This window comes from Drosophila mojavensis, unplaced genomic scaffold (genome assembly GCF_018153725.1).
Source record: "Drosophila mojavensis isolate 15081-1352.22 unplaced genomic scaffold, ASM1815372v1 contig_16, whole genome shotgun sequence".
NCBI classification, from domain to species: domain Eukaryota; kingdom Metazoa; phylum Arthropoda; class Insecta; order Diptera; family Drosophilidae; genus Drosophila; species Drosophila mojavensis.
Genome location: NW_025318693.1, coordinates 3,155,538 through 3,177,677, shown reverse-complemented (window position 1 = coordinate 3,177,677; position 22,140 = coordinate 3,155,538). Strand labels below are relative to the sequence as shown.

Here is a 22,140-nt window from a genome sequence, read left to right as displayed (position 1 = left end):
ACAATGAACTCAAAAGGAAAGACCACAAATTCAATATGATATTAAATATAAATGACTCTGTATAAATGACACTATATATAATAATTTTTTTTTTTTTTATTATTATTCATTATAATTATTTATTCAACTCTTTCACTAATTTAACAATACTAATAATGCTACGTCCTTACAATTTATGTGTGATTTTCTATCATCGTTTTATATCGAAAAATTACACTCGGAAGCATAGAAAAAAGGCGATTTTCAAGTATTATATTTAGCATCTATAAAATAAATAAATTGATGAATTGTTGGCCGATGAAAATATTTTTCAGCTTCAGCCTTTGGAAAATGTTTTCTTATTTTTTAACCCAAGGTAATGCATCAATCATCTCCATATTTGTGTTTTATAAGCATAAATCATATGTATTTATTCCATTAAAAATTACATATTACATATAATTTATTATTCATTTATTATTATCGATTAGGATCAATTTAAATTAAATGAACTGTAATATCTAAAACAATCTATTCAAAATGCAAGTAATTTTTTTGTGCTCTAATTAAATCGTCTCACCTCCAACTTTTCATCTGGACAAGCAAGAGCCGTAGTGGCGCTGCGATTTCTATTGTTAAAATATTTATTGCTTGTCTTCAACAGTTTGAACAGAGATTTTTATCTACAGCTACATTATACATATAAGTACACATACTTTGTCCATTCTATAAATAGCTGAGACTCTACTTCCTTTGATATTCTCTGTTCACACACTGGAGGTAACCCACAAGAGCCAAGAGGCATGCGGCCACCAGCTACAAAGGCACAGGCACTGAGATGAAAGCCGTAAAGAACATTTGTAAATAGCATCTGCAGTTACAACTGCCTTGAGCGCAATATGTGTATGTGAAATTTATTTTCCTTGCCCCATCCGAATCAGGTTTCCTGCCTCAGGCCCAAAACTGCTTCTGAGGTCACAAAAAAATTGTTAACCTGAGAATTAATTTCAGCAAATCAAAAATTACTTTTCTGGTCTACTAACAGGCAAATTGCCATGAGCTAAGCTACAAAAATACAGTTACTTGCCAATTCCCGGCAATAAAGATTGTTAAATGCAAATTTTCCAAATAAAAGTAGTAGTAACATAAAATTCTTATTCAACTACTCTGACTTGCATGAAAAACAGAAAATATTTTAATAAAAATGCAGCCCTGGCATCTTAAGGTCGCTAAGGCTCATTTACAATTTAACAAACTTTCCCGATTTCTCAGTACTATAAAGTATGGCAACAATGGCATTCTTATTCACATTATATTTTCATTTCATGCAAATTCCAAAGATCTTCCGCTGCTAGAACTAAAACCTCAAAGTGTACTTCAAACGATGCCCAACCAAATTTCAGTTAGCAAAAATGTATATAAATGCGTAACTAAATCAAAAGTGAACAAGCAAAAGAAACTTTCAATTACTTTTAATTAAATCTGCGCGCAATTTCGTCGGGTTAAAAGCTAACCAAATTTGTTGCCTACTTAACAGCGCCTTATAGTCAGCTGAATGACTTTTCATTGAAAATATTTTATTGAGGTCCATTGATATTGTGGAGCTGTATGTAACGAATATTGAAAATATGACAAAAGAAAATTTTATGTACAATTTTTAAAATTCTTATTTTGATAGAATATGCCAAAAAACGTTTAGAAGCTCTCAGCCTAGATTAATTTTCTATATGTTCTTTTTCCTTTCATGTTTTGGCCAACCCATTCATTCGTTTCTTATATGAGCCAGAAATCTCGATGCACAGCTAACAGTTCACATAGACAGCATATTCTATTCTCTATTCGTTTATTACTTAAAGTTGTTAGATGTTGTTTTTCATCGTTGGTTAATGTTAGTTAATTTTTGTTGAATCAAAAAAGGAAAAAAAAATAAAAAATCCAAAAACCTAAGATACTTCTATTTTCAATTCTTAACCTAAATAATTAATATACAAACAATAATAAATATTTTACATATTTCATCTAGAAACACAATCAAACAATGTTTTAAAACTCCAATTCAAGTAAATGCCAGCTCTCATTGTTCTTCTATTGATGTGAACGTCTTTTCTCATTGTTGGCATTTGCCATTCAATTGTTCCAGAGTAATCGATTGTAAATGGGGGTCCTGGGGCATAAAAAGGCTTTGCGAAAAAATGAACATTCAACAGTTTTGGAGAGAAAACGAAAATGAAGGCGAAGACTTCAAGAAGCGTAAAACGAATGTTTATATAATCACAGAAAGTCGGTGGAGGCGGGTGTGCTAGAACTAGCTGAATTAAAAATATTAATAGTTTATGGGAAACAGAAATTCATTTTGTAAAGATATAATAATATATATATATTATCAACTATTCAAAAACGGCATAAAAAAAAGCAAATCAAAAAAGAAACCAACAAAAAAAAAATATATATATATATATAAAACAAGTAAGAAAGCTATAGTCGAGACTGCTCGACTACGAGATCCCCTGAACCCTTAGACATTTAAAAAAAAAATTGGAAGTCTCTAGCTATTATATCTTCTGAAATCGACGCGTTCATACATATGGACAGACGAACGGACAGACAGACGCACAGGGCCAAATCAACTCAGCTCGTCGCCCTGATCAAGAATATATATACTTTGTGGGGTCTGCCACGCCTCCTTCTGCCTGTTACATACATTTCAACAAAACCATTATACCCTGATTTCCCATTGAAAATGGTATATATATAAACTTAAATAAAATGAATATAAGAAATTTATGCTTTTATAAAAATATCTTGAAGACATAATTTATTTTCAATTTCTTTTGCTGTATGTGTGTGTTAAGAAAACTAAAAATATGTTGATAAATGACTTTCAATATTAAATAAGAGAAAATACAGAGAAAATTGTTGAGCATTTGCTATTTGCAGCCAACTTTCGGCAACTGGTTGTTGTTTTTCGACATTGGCCGTGATTGCTCTTTGCTTATAAATCAGAAATCTTGGTCATTGGACAGAGGCCGGAGGCAATAAGACAGCGTAAAGGAAATTCATAAGAAATGAAGAAGAAAAGAAATGCAGAATCGAATTGCAGGAATTCCATTGCAATGAATTCCTTTGGCAAAGAAAACTCAATTTCATTCTCAGCCAGATTTCACAAATTTAATATGAACGAGAGAGCTCTGAGCACTTAACATATGCCGAGGTTTAAGTTCACGTTTGTCCAGCTGCTTTAATTAAATATTACGCATACGCCGCATGGCCACAATTTAAAAATTTCAATGCTGACACAAGCATCACAGAGTTATTAACAGAGTTTTTCATTGACTAAATTTATGTTTGCCAAACATATCTCTGACGCTACTCAAAAAAAAAAAAAAAAAAAAAAAGCGTATTTCGTGTTTTCTCTATTTTATTGCGCTTTTACTGTTTGCTTAATGGTCCACCTGCATTTCATAATAACCCATAAACTCTGGAGGCTATAACTGGATTATTTGACTGTAGCTTTTTACTGCACACACTGGATGAATCTCTTACTTTTGTATTTCCATATATATTAAAAGTATGACCTCATTTTGGTGGAAAACATAAATTTGATGTTTAAATTTGAAAACACTAAGTATGAATATATAGCCATGTCCTCATTTCCGTGCGTCTTAATGTCTGTCCGTATAAATGCCGAGATCTCAGAAGATGCACGAGTATGTCATATTTTTCTGGTAACTCATCCCATTTCATTTTTTATCGACAATAATCGATACTTCCCCTAAGTATTTCTTCTAAGTATTTTCTTTAAGTTTTTCATCTAAGTATTTCGTTTAATTATTTCGTTTAAGAATTTTCTCTAAGTCTTATTTATATTTCGTCTAAGTTTTATCTCTATTTCCGCTAAGTATTTCCCCAAAGTCTTTTCTCTAAGTATTTCCTCTAAATCTTTCCTCCAAGAGTTTCCGTTAAGTATATCATCACTTCAATTCACTTCACTTTATTACACTGCACGAACGACCTCCACCAGGCCTAGGCGACTGAAGAAATGCTGCAGCTGCTGCCCTTTATATAGGGCGACTCTCACTCAAATACTAACTCATGCTCAAATGCTTAGCCCTACGACAGGGAGAGGTCGTTCCAGTCCAGGTTAAAGTGTCCAATGGGATCGCTCTCTGCTGCTGCAAGCATTCGAGCTTCGTTTTACTTAAATATAAATGCCAAATGAGTATGAGAATACATATAGCCAACTTAAATGATCTCCTATAATTCTATTCATCTCGTTCTTATGCTAGGCAGAGCGCCGAAGAGACAGGCGGAGAGGCAGACAGAAAAACGAAGAGACTGGCCGACATACGAACAGACCCTCATAGTTAAATCGGATTACTTCATTTCGCTGCTTAAGAATAAACTTGCTTGATAAGCCTAAATGTTGATATGCCAAATACACTCATATTTATAATAATTTAATGGCATAGACAGCAGTTTCTTCTCTTCTATAGTTCTATTAAGGAGGATAACTTTGGCATAGTATGCCTCGATTTTCGGGTATTCCTTCCCATACTCATTTCCAATGGATTTATTTTGAATAGGCGAGATCTAGCCTGAAATAGGCTAAGCTGATTTCTTTTGTTAAGTGTTTTTTGAATACTGATAGACCTAGAGGCTTCCGATTTAGAGTGTGTATGCATTTGACAAATGCAGCGATTTTGGACACGACAATATCCTTCATTCATAGAATATATCCAGCAACAGGATCAAATGCTGAAATTGAAATTGAAGGCAAGTCTAGGGTCACATATGCAAAGTGGCCCTGTCAGCTGTTGGTTAACTGCTCAAAAGCGTTTAGCTGTGGTCTTTGGACAGAATTGCATCTGGCAGTTTACCAATTGGCCGTGTGCTTCTGTGTGTGTCGATGCGGTTAAGTGGCTGTGGATTCGCCAGTGTCACATGCAAATGATTCCAGTAAACCCCTAAAACGGGCAGGTATTTTGGGGAAGCTGAGGTTTTCTATATTTATCAGATTTTTGTTATACTCCCAAGCTCTAAAAAAAAATAATAATTTAGCTGCTCTTGCATACATAGCAAATAGGTGTGTATTTTGTAACCTATTTCGCTTGGTTTGCTTTCAATTTGCTAATTGGCATTGCATCGTCATTCAGTTGAGAGAACAGCCAAACGAGCAAAATTTGATAGAATTTGTTTAAATAAAACAGTTCAATTTTATACTTTTTATGTCCAACTGATAGGTCATGCGTATATTAAATGGTTTTGGCATGAACAAAACTAATTATGTTGAAAATTCTGTCAAATTATGCATGAAAATTAATATATTTCAATGAAATTGAAATTATTTCCAATTGCTTATCCTTCCTCTATGCATGGATAATAATTAAAATTATATTTCGATGGACTTTATTTCCAATTCATTATCGAAAATGGAATTTATAGTTAATCTGCCATCTACCCAACATTCAAAGCCGCTTAAAGGCATCAAAGACTGGTTGAACATTTCGAAATTGATATCCTTGCTTTCTGTTTCTTAATAAGCTAAATTAAGGCAACATAACATATCTACTCACATTTATACATTTACATTTAATGTGTGCAGAGATGCTTATTGAAAAGGAACAAATTAAAGCAAATAATATTCTGTTGAACCTTTAGGAATTATCCAATTAATTAAAACATTAAGCTCAAACTTATTTAGTGTCTATAAACATCTTAAGAAGGCGCTCAACCAGATGTTGAAATAGAGTAAGCCCCACTATTAGATACCCAATATTCTGTACGTAATAGCACTGACTATGAGAGTTTAATTATTCCAAAGTCCGACTGTCTCGAAAACCTATTAATTCACACACATGCCACAATTTCGAAATATGAGAGAGAGAAAATGTGAGAAAGAGAGAAAGAGAGAGAGACAGTGAGCGACAGATAGTGAGAGAAAGAGAAAGAGGAAGGGAGATAGAGAGAGTCAAAGAGAGAAATAATGAGAGGCTGAGACAGAAAAAGATTTATATCTTCACTCATATTGTATTTCTTCCATGAACGAAGCCCAAATACCATCTTAGCACGCTCTAAATTTCCAAAGGGTATGGACATTCCATTGTCTGAGGCATGACAAACTTATTCAAAATTTTGCCATGCGCACAATGTGCTAAATAAAATATGTCTAATATATGTTGAAAATCAGATTTCAAGGAATTAAAGAGTTACGCATGTAGTGCAAGTACAGGTAGCTAAAGCTTAAGCTCGCTTTGTTTGATTTTCAGTTTGCTCTTTAAGGTATTTATTAGTATATGTATGTGTATGTGTGTTTGTGTTTGTGTTTGTATATGTATGCATATGCGTGAGTGTGTGTGCATTCATTATAGTAGTCCAGTGTACGTCAGTTCCAGCTCACTTTGATGTTCTCTAATCAGAAATGATTTGCATAAAATTAAAATGTAGCCACACACACGCAGGACTGTGTGCTGAAGGCAAAGAATGAGCTGTTAAAAGATTAAAACTTCACTCTTGCCAGAATGCGTATGCTGGAATTTAAGAGTCGATAGACTGAACTAAAGTGGTTTCATTGAAAGTTTTTTCCGATTTGGCATTTGATGTAATATTATTATGGCTTAAGTGCTCACTCAACGTAATCCTCTTCTAATTCAGCCATCTCTGAATTCCCTTAAGTCGAGCAATTGAATTTAGCTTTATTAAAAAGTCTCTAAAATACAAAATTGTAGAAAATTAATTAAATCTATGAACATATAATCAACTTCAACATATAAGTTAATGCCTTTAATTGACGTCGATAGTTGATCAATTCAAAGCTTCCACCTAGTAATTAAAATCAATCCAATTATTATCATTTGCAATTCAACTTTATAATCCAGCTAATCGGACGCGAACACAGCTTTTCACTCAGTGAGTTCAAACTTTTACTCATTTTCAGGAGTCAGGAAAAATAATGGAAATTTCTCCTGAGCCTTGGTGCATTGTAATTGACCAAATCAATTGGACAACTGTGTCTAAACTGAGCTCTCATTAACAGCCACACTTTACATCAGATTTAAGTGAACAGTGAAAGCGCGCTTTAAGCATTCGCCAAACAATCAGTGGCAAATTTAATTTATTTAACCGCCAGCCAGCAAGTGGCTTCGAAATTCGGAAGACAAATACAATTAGTTAAGCGCCAGAAAATTTAAGTTCGCGCAAAGTTTGAGTCGAAAGTTCGCTTCAGTTCACTTCAGTTCAGTGAGCGTCGTCGCCACAGCGTTGAGGTCTTTTGGGCTACCGAACTTACTTTTGCATCAGCAAAATAAATGCATTAAGTATACGCCGTGGGCATCGCGGTTATTGATATAAAAGGAACAGCAGGACAGGCAGCAATTGAAAGCTGACTGCTGACTGTTGACTGCTGACTACCACTGTATGCCGAGTCATTTCATTTTTCCACTTGCAAACTTTTTTGCATTCAGGTTTTCCATGTTCTCTACATTTTTTTTTTTTTTTTTAATTGAAACACAATTGCTGTCAGCTAAGAGGAAATGTTTTATGGCGCGTGTGTTAGGTGCACCAATCCACGCTGTGCAAAACTACACAACAAATCGTAACAGGAGAAGAGTACTTTACTCGAGAGACTTCTCATGGTTATACCCTGTACAGATTTACTCCAAATCCATCAAAATATGGTTGTTTCTATCTTTTCTTTTGAATATCTTGTATAATATATTTTATAACTTCCATTTTCTGTAAGCATTCTTACATTTTTTTTCTTCTTTTTTGTTTCTTTCTTTCATATATTTTCTAGCTTCTGTTTTAAATATACTATTTTCTTTATGTCATTTTAACTGGCTAGTCACTTGAAGTATATTTAATTTTTAATTCAGAATAAATTACTTGAGCTCTTTATGTGCCAATTCATCTGTAGCTAAATTAGAAAATTTTAAAAATATAAAAATAAAATCTAGCATAATATATGTATATAGTTTCAATAGTGACACAAACGTGTCCTCATTTTGGCATACCCCTCATCCACTATTGCCCCTCATAATTCGTACAGGGTACAAAAACAATGCCCTGTAACACGCTAGAATTTGTCACATGAATTTGGCGTGAAAATGTGCTGGAAAGTTATGAACAAAACTGTCGCATCGTTAGCAGTTGTGTTCGGGATGAAAGGAAAACGAAAAAAAAAAAAAAAATTTAAATGCAACAATGATGAAATGCAATTTGTTCTGCAGTTGAGTTCTCTGTCACTCTTAATAGAAATCGTATTTTTATTATCTTGGGTGTTAATTTAATTTAAGGACTCGAAAGTATCGCTTTTAAGGAAAGAATCCTCGAATTCGCATTAAACAAATGAAATAAATCGTTACCAAAATCCATTCAGCTGCAGGCGCATAATAATAAATTATGTTTCACGCATTTGTATTGCATGCATTCAGGCGCATTTAATGTGCGTGTGTGTGTGTGCCTGTCTGTGCATCTGTGTCTGTGTGTGAAAACTTGGTAAACCAATGCCAAGTGAAGGGCTAACAGCCACTAAGGCGGCACATAAAGCAACAAGAACAATAAAATAAACAGCTGCAGCTGCCGCACCGGAAAAGGCAATAAGACAACAGCGTATTTCGTGGCACTTGCACTGAAACTATATATATAAATATATATACATATATATACTATATATATGACACATAAATTTCACACATTCACGGGGTGGCAACGAGCGTCTGGGTGTCCAGGCAGCAGAGCTCTCAGATAAGCACAGCATTATTTATGTAGCCATCATTTGAAAGCCATTAAAATAGCGGAGGGCATGTGCTTCATGTTAATTAAGTTTGCTTAGTAAACGTAAACGGAGGCAGCAGAAGATGATAATTTAAATGTGAAAGGAAAGAATAATGAAAAGTGGAAGGTAATAAGAGCAATTATAAAAGGTTTGACATGCTTTATTATCACAGAAGGAAACAGCGTCAGGCCCTGAGCTAAGTTCGCAATGCCGACCAAAGGCAAATCACATTTGCAAAGCTGGCAATTGTTGGAAGTTTCCAAGATGTATATATATATATGGGCACTGCTATCATCTGCCACACTTACACATTGACAAGTCAGCATTTTGGCCAGTTTGGCACAGGATCTCTGAATATTAATCACTTACTTTGCATATTGCCTTGAATGCAGACAGTTTGCCACAGCCGAGCCAGAGCTTAACTGGAGTGAAGATTTACGGCCTTACAATTGGTGTCACTGCTTTAAATTCCATTTATTATAACATTTGAAATAAATCGGCTATGACTAGGCTCAATATATTAAACATGCAAGTTAGCACAGCAAATGCTGCACACAGAATATCTCAGTGGTAGATAGAATCATCTATATATATTGTTTTACCTAAATACTAAAATAGATTCAAACAGTGTCCTAGTCTAACGATAAGTTCGGTGCAATCCGGTTAAAACGACGCTCAAGAAACCAACGCTATAATATAATGATAATGCTCATATAAGTTTCTTTGGGCCACAGCATTTTCGACGCAATAGCCGTACGGACGCTATAAGCGGAGTCGTTGTAACCGGAACCCTTTCTTAGGGTACTGAAACGTCGACTATTCACACTGCATTTACTGTATATAATCTGGCTACAAGCGTTATGCAGCCCGTCATGCTATATATGCACATAAATAATACATAGAGAGGGATCTAAAAAAAAAAAAAAAAACCATTTGCAAACTCGTTTCTTTAGATAACAAGCTGTTTAACTAATTCGCCATAAAAATATCCTGCTCATAAAATGTATATAAAGAAAAGAATAAAGAATAGATAGTGGAGGGCAGCGAAGGGCAACTATCATTTAACCGCTTTTCGGCCCGGTCAAATTGCTGTTATTCGCAGTGGGCCAAATGCTAACGACAGGTCTGCAGACAGGCGAGGCGCACAGAGCCCAAGTAAACATAAACATGGAAACACACACAGCGGAATACTTTGAGATGCACGAGGCAGGCCATAAACACGAGCAGCAGCAGGCTGGACTTGGAAATGAAAACTAAATATGCTTAGCAGGCAGAACGCCATAAAGGCGGCATTCCAAATGAAAGCAAAGCAAACACAGAAATCATGTTTAAGTTCCTTTATATATTGTTCTATGGCATGGCAGGATGGCGCGAGCCTTCATACACAATTGGAGTAGCAGCTATTATTTTATTCTGCCACAGTAATTTATTAAATTGATTTTCGCAATAGTAGCTCGAGGCAAGAAAATATTAAACCTGCTTATTTCTTAAGTAATTAAAAAAGTAAAATGTTGGAATGCAATATATAATTAAATATATAATCAAAAGGCAATTTATATAATCAAAAGGCATATAATCCTTTCAGTATTGAACTGGCAGGCATCAATTGATGAAAGCATTAGTTATTGAATCGAAATCAAACATTAGATCCAGTTGACGGCACGCACAGACTTCACTCAGTTTAATCATTCAATTACCACATTCGTTGAATTGGGCTCGAATCAGTCGCGAAAATGCAGCTCAATGGCCAATCATGCACGTTCGCGGCCAACTGTGCGTATGAGCACTATGCGAAGCGGCATTGCTAACACCCACAAAGTAAATTGTGCACGATTTGAATTACGTGCCTGGCGCCCATTTACTTAACCGTAAACACAAGCACACACACACACGCACACACAGACAACATTTTGTGTTGCTCTTTTGTTGATTTACTGTTGGCTACGAAATCTATTTGTCATCAAATGCTGAAATGTATTTGTCCACTTCATATTAGTGACGGTTTTTAGGCCATTGAGGGTCGTTGAGGACAGACAGCAACATAGATTACGTATGCGCCATGTTATGGTATTTATTTTTCAGTTGCATATAATTTATTAGCTTATTGCTGGTTATTACACCCATTGAGGAAATTGAAATGAGTATATTGGTTTGGTGCAATATCCGTCATACTATTCAACACTTACTCGTGCTTAACATAAAACTATATATACTATATAAAACTATATATCCGGCTCCGCTCACCAAGAGCGTAGCAAATGAGGAAGTGCATTTTCCGGTCTCTCGTTTTCCATGGTACCTGAAGTGCTAGAGAGCTGAACTATGGAATGTATAATTACGTTGCCAACACAAGAACAAAACAAGTAAGAGTGTAAGAGTAGGAGAAAGTCTGCCAGTTTAATAATTATAAATATTAAAGATTTAACTATGTGTCTGTTCGTATTTGTTGTATATCTGTCTCTTTGTCTGTCTCTCCGTCTGTCTGCAAGGGACGAAAAAGATCTACACGGGATCCTTTAAGTTGTCTATATGTATGCAGCAGTGCTCATTGAGGATTAATATTTAAGTAAACGAAGCTTGCAGCAGCAGAGAGCGATCCCATTGGTCACTTAAAGGTCAGCTACAATGATCTCTCTGACGCTCAACATTTGAGCGCTACTTAGTGTTTGAGTGAGAGTCGCCCTATATAAAGGGCAGCAGCTGCAGCAGTTCTTCAGTCGTCCAGGCCTGGTGGAGGTCATTCGTACAGTGCCGTAAAGTGAGGTGAAGTGTGTGATCGTTCAGCTACGCATTGAAGACTTGGAGGAAGAACTTGGGGGGAAGATACTTGCAGGTAAATCTTGGAGGAAATACTTAGAATAATATTTAAAGGAAATACTTGAGGAAAGACTTATAGAAAATACATATACATGCACATAGAAATACTTAGATTAAATACAAACCTACATGTTAATTATCGATCAATTATTATTGATGAACTTAGCCTTAGGCAGTTATGGTATATAGGGGCTTAATGCCTGCAGGGTTCATTGATTTCCATTCCAAGCAAGTTGTACTATTAGGTGAGGTGATGCATACGCACGACTATAGGTGCTTTAAATGATGAAGGCGAGTCATTGTCCCGTTTGTCGCCAACACTCGCCAACATTCACATCGAACCGATTCCATTTTGAGCTCTAGCATTTAAGGGCGATTCATGGATATTTGATTTTTGTTTTGTCATCGCGCTCAACACTTGCTGCGTTTGCCATCAGTCAGCCAGCAGTGCAGTGGGCCGAGACTGGTGGAATGCGGACCGAGTCGTGCTTGGAAATAGTTTACACATTCAGTTTACAGCACATTCAATTTGTTTGCCAAGCATTTGAGTCATTTACACTTTATTGACCATTTATGTGTATTATGGGTACTTAATTTGTAAGCGCTGAAGTCGTGCGAAACTGTCGATTGCCCCCAAGACGGAAGCACTCTGGTTGCCTGTCGAGAATAGGGAGTTGGAAATTATATATAATGATAGGGCTGCTATAACCAACAGCGCAGTGACTGCCAAGAATTTAGGTATGCAAATTACTTTCGCAGCTGACAGATCGGACGTGAGTAACACTTTATGCAAATGGTTTATTTCCAATTTAAATAAAGTGGATTTATGCGTTAACAGCATGAACTATTTGCATATCAATTTTGCTAGAAATTTATCCATATTGTCAGTATACTCAATTATAAATTGATTAATTAATTCTTAGATTATTTATTTATCTATTTTAATAATTATTTATTTATTTATTTATTTTTTTTATTATTTATTTATTTATTTATTAATTAATTAATTTATTTATTTACTTATTTATTTGGTTTTTCTTTTATTATTTATTCAATGTATTTTCTTAGTTAATTATTATCTATATATTAATTCATTTTTCTTTAGTAAACATATTTTTTTTAATTTTTACTTATTATTATTTTTGTTTTAATTATATTATTAAATAACAAATCGAGTTTCACCAAGTTTTAAGCTAAACCATAGATCTTATATGGACTTAATAAATACTGCAAAAATGCCTCGATAATAATATGCTAATAGATAGCATTGCACTCTGATATAATTTAAATATGTTTATCAAAGCTTAATAAATGATAAAAAAGCAATTAAAGTATTGTTTCAAAATGTAGATATATTTAAATAAAAATACAAGTCAAAATATAAGTAAAGTGAGATATAAAGAGAGACTGGAAATTCACAACACAAAGGAGGAGAATGGCCAGACTAGCCATCTATGTCTCTGCTCACACTCTGCCAGGCACTTTTAGTGATTATCCGAATTCATCTTTAATTTTATTCTTCTTTTTCACATTTTAATTTATTCCATTTTGAATTCATAGCAATAAAGTAAATTATTTCAAAATTGAGTCAAGCATGAATAGTAAGAAGTCAATTCTAGAGAAAATTCACATATTTGCCCCATTATATCGGATGTTAGGCTGACATTTCACAGCGATTCATTCACTTGACAGTTGCCGCCCGGTAACCTTTGCCATTTCGACTGATAACTACTTATTGCTGCAGGTGAATTATATCTGTTATCCCTAGCCATCACCGTACCCCATTTGCCCCTTGCATGGTGCACAATCCAATGGTTTGGCTTCATGTCAGGAAATTGGAAAATTCTGGCATTGAATTTATGCGAAATATGTCGAGAGCCGGGGGAAGGAAACTAATTTATGCCGCATCCGTTTGGGACCCACGTGCTCTTCGAGTGAAATAGTAGCCAATACAAGCCAAACAGTTTTCCTCTGTCTCATATATAACAGCAACAAAATACCAAATTAAAGGCAAACAATTACCAAAAATTCAACTGTCGAAGTTTGCTCACTGACGAAATTGGCGCCAGCTGCGTTGCCAAAATTAGTTGGGCAACAAGTGCAGCTAACACAAGAAGCCCAAACACACACACACACATACAAATATATATACCGTAGACATAAAAGGACACGTTCCAGATGAGATCCAATCGCATTGTGCTCGCACGTAACCCGATCTGCGCTCAGCCGTATGATTTATTAAGTTCAACTGTTTCCTGCTGCAGTGCAGAATAACAACAAATAACACACAAAAAGGAAGCTCAAGGCACTGAATTAAATTCTGCCTTACACTCGCACCAACACTTGCACACACACACTCCCACACACAAACAGACACATCACACTCAGTCACAACAGTTTCTGTGTGACACGCGGCGTATGTGTGATATCTGTGAGTGCTCTGAGTAATCTAAGCAAATGAACTGCATCACGCAGCTGCTCCAAACGGGGGAATTCAAATTGTATCTGCACAACACGCAGTGGCAGCACAAACGAAACACAAAAACTGCAGACAAGAATAAATTATGTGTCCCAAGTTCAAGTTGAGTGATTTCTTGTTGTGCTGTTGGTACAACTTATGTGGCATAAATGGAGAGAAGGTCAATAAATTCGTTTACTGGCAACTTCTGAGAAGTCCAAAAGGAACATGTAAGACTTAAATTTCAAATCAAATATATGTCTAAATTGGAAATATCCTTATATAAATAAAGATGTAAATCATTCAAATTGTCATCCAGGTTTAACAAATTTATCAAGCCTTAAGCAAATAGAGCTGAACTTGAGGCGAACTCTCTTTAAGCTCTACCAGCTCCATCATTCGTCGACTTTAATGTCAACTTCGTGTTTCTCACTTGCTCTGTCTCCATCTCTACGTCTCATTCTGCCTCGATGTTTTATTAAAAAGTGTAAACAGAGCCAAAGTCAATTTTGTCTGGAATTTAGGCGATGGCACGTTTCAGTGAAAGAAACAAATTTAATCGCTAGCTAAAAATAACTCTGATATAATCAGTACAGTAAAACATTTAAATATGCATAAAATATATAAAAAGTAATTGAATTTTCCATCAGTTTTCCTTATTAAAAAAAAAATATTCCTAATTAAATTTCAATCAAAAATAATCTGCAAGGAAAATAAAAAATTCACTCAAAAATGTCAACCTAAACAGCTCATCTTTAAGCTGCCAGTAAATTGATAGTTGAAAATGTTATAGTATTTTCAGCCAGCACCAGATCAGACTTCTACCCAATAGGATTACTTATCGTAAATAGTGATTTGTTAGGCATGTTGATTTTGGGCTGTAAAGCGGCTTAAGGCGTTAAGCTCAAAAACCATTTTACCACATTTACATGCAAAAACATGGACTAAACAGGCAAACAGGAAACGTGCGAACTCGACAGCAGCTTCGTCGCTTAAACAGCTGACCAAATAAGCAGTTGCATCTATGCATGTGCATGTGTGTGTGTGTGTGCTGGTATTTTTTCAACATTTGTTTCGTTTGATTTTCCATTTTGCTTTCTGATTTTTGCTTTTTGCTCTCCGCTTACCGCAGATCATGTCAAATGGTCGCTTACGTAGTTGTTGGCGCTGCAGCATTTACGTTTATGTTTACGCTAACGTTTGTTGGCGTCCAGTTGCGTCGAAGCCGGCGGCGACGTCGTCGTCGACGTTCTCGACGCGTCGATGCGTCTGGCCGAGTGTTTGGGAGAGGGTTCGTGCGTTCAGTTCGGTTTTCGACTCGAGACTCGACGCAACGGCCAAGCGAATCGCGCGTTTTTAACTCTTTGAACAAAAAAAGAAATAAAATATAAATAAATATATTTTCTAAACGCATCTCGAATTGGATGAATGTAATTGAAAGCAATTTAAATAGAAATGCAATAAAATAAAATAACTACTTGGAAATCGAATTGCCAAAAGTCGCAATAAATAAAACTCATATTCACAACTGTGTAAACAAACGACTCAAAATCGTGCTATTATATAGACTGTGTGAAGTTGTCTTATAAATAGGCATTTGTGCCAACTAGAAAGTGAAACTGAAAATAATTGAAATACAATTTGAAATTGTCAAGTGCGTTCGATTCCTTATCTGCTCGAACGTACTTGACATTAATGCTATACAAACAAACAGAAATTTATTTATATCTTCTCAAAGATATTACAAACAATTCGCCAGACTTTATTTATGCGAAGCTGTTTCATTCAACAAACTCAAAGTGTTGCCAGTAAAAAGCGAACCCGTCTAATTTCTCAGACCATTAATAGTTGGAAAATGTTGTTTATAAACTATAAATAATTGATAATTATTTTTGGCATTTATCAGTTTCAAATTGCTTCTTACTTCTTGAACTGAATTTCTAATAACAAATATCCGTGAATAAGATTGCTCTGTAGTGAAACTTGTTTTGGCAAACAAATAATTCGAATCATTGTTTATTTATTACAAACTAATTGTAGCCATAACTATAATTATATAATTATTGTGCGTGAGTCGTAGAAAACTCTATTCTGATCCAAATCACGCAACGGGCGCCTTTCTGTCTCGGCGTCGATCAGACGCGTCGAACTTGAACGTTTAATTGTATGGAGCATTTGTGTTTTTAAATACCCTACACTTAACTCAAAATTGTTTAATTTATATGCAAATAGCATAAGTTGACAATCAGTTAGATTATTAGAAAAAGCTATTTAAACGGCTCTACATATGGAATGTGTTTAGGGTATTTAACTTAATCAACTAGTTCTTAATTCAATGTGATTTATTGCTCCGATTGAAATGTAATTCGATTTTTGCGAGTAATTGAACAAATTGAATATTGGGCGTTTAGCTGTGATACAAATTTGTTGTGTAGATCATTTCAATTTACGGCAAAAGTTGCATGAGTTTTATCGGAGGTTGCTGTTTTATAATGCTTAGCCTACTCATTAAAAGTAATACCTGATTTATTCCAAATAAATATTGAATATTAAAATTTTACAAATATGTTTTTAAAATATTGACAGTCAAACAATCAGAATATTAACTCTAAAGACAATGCTGCCGTATCAATTCATAAATAAATAACGCTATAATTAATCATCGACGGAAATTAAAAGTTTGCACTTTTTCAGATGCAGCTCGGGCAATTAAATGTTTGATTGAATTAACTTGCTTCGCTTGAAGTCTCATTAAAATTTATAACATATCGGATATTGTCATGCAGTGTGTCTAATGTGGTCATTGAACTGTTTGTAATACAACTCAATTATTGGCTGAAACACAATTGCAATTAATTTAGCCAATCAGTAAGCTCTTGCTAAACGACACAAAAAACTAAACAAATTTTGTAATTGCAAATAGTAAATCGATTTGTTGTTTTTCTCTCATTTTTTAGGCCACTTGATAAATTCCATTGAACTATTGTTATTTTATTGTTTCTGTTACCTAACATCGCACATCGACAATCGTACATTGCGGCACTCGATAATATTTTTAAATAGAGCTAAAAATAATAATGAAAAAAAAAAAAAAAAGGAAAAATATGCAGCTCATATTTCACACCAGAGGCCAACGCAGTTTGCTTAAGCAGCGATCCCAGCCAAAACAATAATATTAGCCCACAAGCAATGACAGTATTGAAGGCTGCGCAATGGTCATAGAGAGATTGAACACTTTTAAAATGCCTCTCATAGAGGCGAATAACTTTAGATGAAGAGCAATCGAATCCACAATTAAACAGCAAAGAAATTGATTGGGAAAGGGTGATTAATGCAAACTAGATAGACGATTAGATACTGTGCGTCATTAATCCAATAAGGATGCGAGAAATTAACCCAAAAGATGAAAATGATTAGAGATAAGATAGAGCGAGAGAGTGAGAGAGAGAGGGATGAGTCTGTAAACAAGTCTGCATCATTGACTCATGATGGATCGCGAGATTGATAGATTTGATATATTAAAAGCTCATAATTCATATACACTGTGCGAATCAGCAATTAAGACGCAGCTCAGCTGTCAATAACTGTCCGCGGCTCTAACGGCACACACAAACAAGCCAATACTAATGACCGACCGCTGGGCCAGTTGAGGGCTCTACGCCTGCTGTGAGGCTGGCAGGCGATCGATCCGGTAATCCACGGCACGTGTAAGCTCTTAAGGTCTGCTTTGTTCCCAAAATAAAGAAAACAACGAGTGATCATACGAAGCTCGAGACCATAGGAAATCGTATATACAAGTAATTATAGCCATGGAAAAATTTGCAACAAAATTACCTCTCTCTCTCCCTCTCTCGCTCTCTCTATCTTTCTTTCTGTGTGATTTGACCCATATTTGATGTGTGACTCTATTTAAAAATAGATGTATGTAGGCTTTCGATTGCTAGCCAGACATTTGACAATGAGTAATGAGTGAAGCCATTCAGATTATTTATATAATATTCACCGGGTGTTTACTTTTTTAATTTCATCGAAAGAAATAGGCAATTCAAGTCATTTAAAATATAAAAGTCAAGAAAAACCATTTACTAATATTACCTCATATACGTCATAAAATTAAAAAAAAAAAAAACAATTAAAAATTCAAATTTGAATTCTAATTTGTTTCCTTTTGTTTCATTTTATTTATTATAAATATAATAATATATTTTTCAAATGCATATATTTGTATAAATATACATATTTATATAGATAGAATGAGTGCTATTTACGAATTCTTAATCACTCTCGCCAATTAATTGCTTTGCTTATTCAACTCAAAGATAAACAAGTAAGAGTGCTTTAGTCGACTCTGCTCGACTAGGAGATCCCCTGAAGTGTGAACAGAGTTGATATTCCAATAATATTATGCAAACATAGAACAACAAATCTCATGCACACACACATACACAGGCAAAACCTTGAGCTCTGCTAACTACGCGGTTGGCAACAAACAAACATAGAAAGGCATTTGTTGAAGAAATCCTCTTGTTGATTGACTATCTATATCACACACTAGATGGCTAGATGAACTACGTCAAGTCGCCCAGATTTTTTTTCGTTACATACATTTTTACAAAACCGTAATACCCCGACTTTCCATTCTACACAGGTTCAGGGTATAATAATAATAATTAATTAGAGATTGCACTATCTATTTCTCTCCTATACTATTTACTATCTATTAATTAACTGCCTTAGATTAGTATGTTGGTTATACGAAATGTTGATTCAGCTTCTAGTACACGCATCATCATCTTTTAAAGCATCGATCGATAACCTCAACGCGGATAGAAAGAAAATCTAGGGAGACAATCGTGTCAATGGCAAATTAAAAGTCTTCAAGCCATGCTTCCTTTATTTTTATAACAGCTCAAAATAAAACAAAGCAGAACAAGGCAAAGCAAAATCAAAATAAGTTAGCTTAAAAACTCCAATGCCGTAGGGCATCTGTAAAGGTCTCTATGCCAGGCTTTTGTTGCAAACTCTTTCCTATATATGCTTATTGTATTAATACTATTGTTTACTGTGGCCAGTCGGCATGCCTTGGGGTTATTATGTTTTGTGGTTATTTTTGGCATGAGCTTTCTGTGAGTTAGCAGAGATTACCATCTCAGGCATATTGTGTAAAAATGAGAGGGGAGGGGAAAATAGTTGGTGAGCGAAAGTCAAATAAATTACATATATAATTTGTCAGTTAGGCTGAAGTCTTTTGTACTCTAAATACCCTACACCTTTCCAATCGTTTGCCGGCCAAATGTGCTTTGTGGTTCAATAAACTTGGTCCGGCGGACGCTGTCTTTTATGCCAATTCATTCTGTGCGATTTGTAATTCTGGGCCATTATTTACTTTGGTAATTGCCGTTAAATTTGTAACAAACTTCGATTGGTTTTGGATCGTAAAAGTTACCCTAATTCCCACTAATGTCCATTTACATTGACTAGAGATCGTGTCTTTCTGCATGCTTTCCAATTATCTATGAGTATTTATTGAGGAACCAATTTGTATTTAAATTTGATATTGGCAGACACATTAAATACGTGCCAGTATTTCGTTTAAAATTCGCCGACGTGTATTAAAATAACAACATAAAAGTGAAGGTCAAAAGCATTGTAAACGCCGTAGCTGGTTTTATTTTTAGCCCTTTTGTTTATTTATTTTTATATTTATTTATTTATTTTTCTCTCTCTCTTGAGTTTGTCAACTCCCAGGCATAAATTAATGAGCTTCTTAGGCATTGCATAGGCTATAGAACAAGTTCTTTGCCTCGCGATCCGCTTCTAAATATTCTGTCTCTCGATATAAAGGTTTTTATTCTTAGTATTTATGCTAAATATAAAACAATATGCAAGAAATGGAACTTTGCTAATAAGAGAAAAACCGTTAAATGATTCGTTAAGTGAATTCAGTTCAATGCACCTTAAAATATTATTATAAGCACGTTTATTTTTAACAATTGAAGCATAAACAATGTGAAATCAAATAATTAACAATAAATTATTCAAATGTAATTTTTAAATTTTATACAATTAAAAATGCGTGAACAATGATAATCCTAATAAAGAGACACAAATGATTGCGCGTGCAAATAAAGAATACAGTGAGGACTTAATAACAATTAAAGACAATTTATAGAGACTGCAGATAACAAGAATATAGCAATAATCAAATTATTGTCTCTTACCCAGAGTCTCATAAAATGTATAACTGAGAAACCAATATAAATAATGAGATCGACAGCCATAAGACGGTGTTACGCCTGCCAAATACTCGAGAACAAAGTCGAAACCGAAACGAGATTCACTTAAAAAAATATAGAAAACTAAAAACAAAAACAAATCAATATATATATAGTAATTCCACTACAAAATAACGGAGCGAACAGCACAAATCTCGACACATCGAAGGCAACTCAACTGGACGAGCTGTCGCAGAATGTCCTGCAACATTGTGCGGCAGCCACAAAGTCTAAAACAGAAACGGAAACAGAAACGAAAGCTTCGCGAGCTGGTGCTGCTGGTGGCGCTGCTGCTGCTGGTGCCGGTGCCCAGCCAGAGAGCTGGACCAGCGCCAGTCTACGCCTGGTTCTACGATGTGGAGAGCGCACCGCATGCGAGCGAGGCCAGCATCAGCAGCATATCGGATGTGCATAGCTTTAAGGTGCCCGAGACGCGCAACTCGTACAAGTCGCAGCGAACACAGCTGGTGCAGCAGTTCCTGAGCAGCGTCAATCCTCATTGGGGCCAGCAGCATGACGGGCCGGTGCAGCGGCGCCAGCTGGTATTCGTGGCTCTGCTGCCGTCGGTGGAGTCCGATAACAAGAACGACTGCATCATGCCGAAGGTGCTGCCCGTGCTGGAGCTGGCCATTGGGCATGTGCAACGCATGGGCTTTGTCGGGGGCGTTCAGATTGACATTACATTGATCTCGCGCGACACTTTCTGCTCATCCACCTACGGGCCGCTGGGATTCTTTGAGATCTACACGCAATGGCCGGAGATGAATGCCATCTTTGGTTTGCCCTGCGAGTATGTGCTGGCGCCCATCTCCCGTTACGCGGATGTCTGGCAGATTCCGTTGCTCACGACCGGTGGCAATGCCGGCGAGTTCAGCAAGAAGACGGAGAGCTACTCGACACTGACCCGGCTAAAGGGCGCCCAGGTGAACAATCTGGGCAACATGGTCCGCGCCCTAATTAACACCTACAATTGGACACGCACCGCGCTGATCTATCAGAACGAGAACGCCAAAATCAAGGGCAACTCGGTCTGCTTCCTCTGCCTGGCGGCCATCCATGCCACCATCGAGAAGGAGTCGGTTTACCAGCTCGGCTTCGACACCGCGCACTGGACCAAGGCATATATCATACGTCTGCTCCGCAACGTCGCCATGCGTACAAGAAGTAAGTGAAATGTGCTAAACCATTGATGCTATCTAGGATTCAAGAAATTCATTAAAAGCTTAGAAATATTTAGTTTGGGCTGTCATATTTCCATATTTTCTTTGGAGGGCATGAACACAAAATTCCAGAGAGGAGTGATTGAAACCTATGTACTTATTTATTTACCATGTGATTCACATAGAAATTTATTTCCATTTTGTTGTAATCTTACAGAACGGAGATCCTATCGTTTTCTTCCGTTTTCTTCTTTAATACGAGTTACTACGGTTAGATTTTAATATATATGCCAAATTCTAATTATATAAAGAATAGAAAATAGATATTTATATTATATAAATAAGATATTATTTATATAAATAAATTCATTAACATTAATTTATTTTGGCTTCAAATATAACATATATTTCAAATATAATTTTGAGGATGTAAATTAAAGTTTTGTATTAGACTTTAAAATTATTCTTCTAATTATTACAAAAAAGCGCCTAAACTTTACAAATATTTTAATCATATGTTTGAAATATAAAAATCACTCAAATATTTAAATTTACTTTGATTCATTTATCAAGTATACAAATGCGTTTCGGAATTAAACTGTTATGCAGCGAATATTTATGAAGCCTCTTATTCACTATGTTTACAAACAAAAACCTGTTTACAATTACAATTTATCT

General features: G+C 35.5%; 1 protein-coding gene across 2 annotated transcripts in view; it reads left to right on the top strand.

Moving 5' to 3' along the window:
• LOC6573591 (atrial natriuretic peptide receptor 1) overlaps positions 1-22,140 on the top strand; it is a 52,471-nt gene that overhangs the window by 15,579 nt on the left and 14,752 nt on the right. Inside the window, exons 1-2 of one of the 2 annotated variants that reach the window (XM_015167014.3) lie at positions 15,321-15,457; positions 20,253-21,466. The exons of the other annotated variant lie outside the window; for it this stretch is intronic. Of the exons in view, the coding sequence (XP_015022500.1) occupies positions 20,500-21,466 (967 nt within the window). The 5' untranslated portion in view covers positions 15,321-15,457; positions 20,253-20,499. Of the gene's footprint in view, positions 1-15,320; positions 15,458-20,252; positions 21,467-22,140 lie in introns of those variants that run through there. 2 annotated transcript variants of the gene reach the window in all.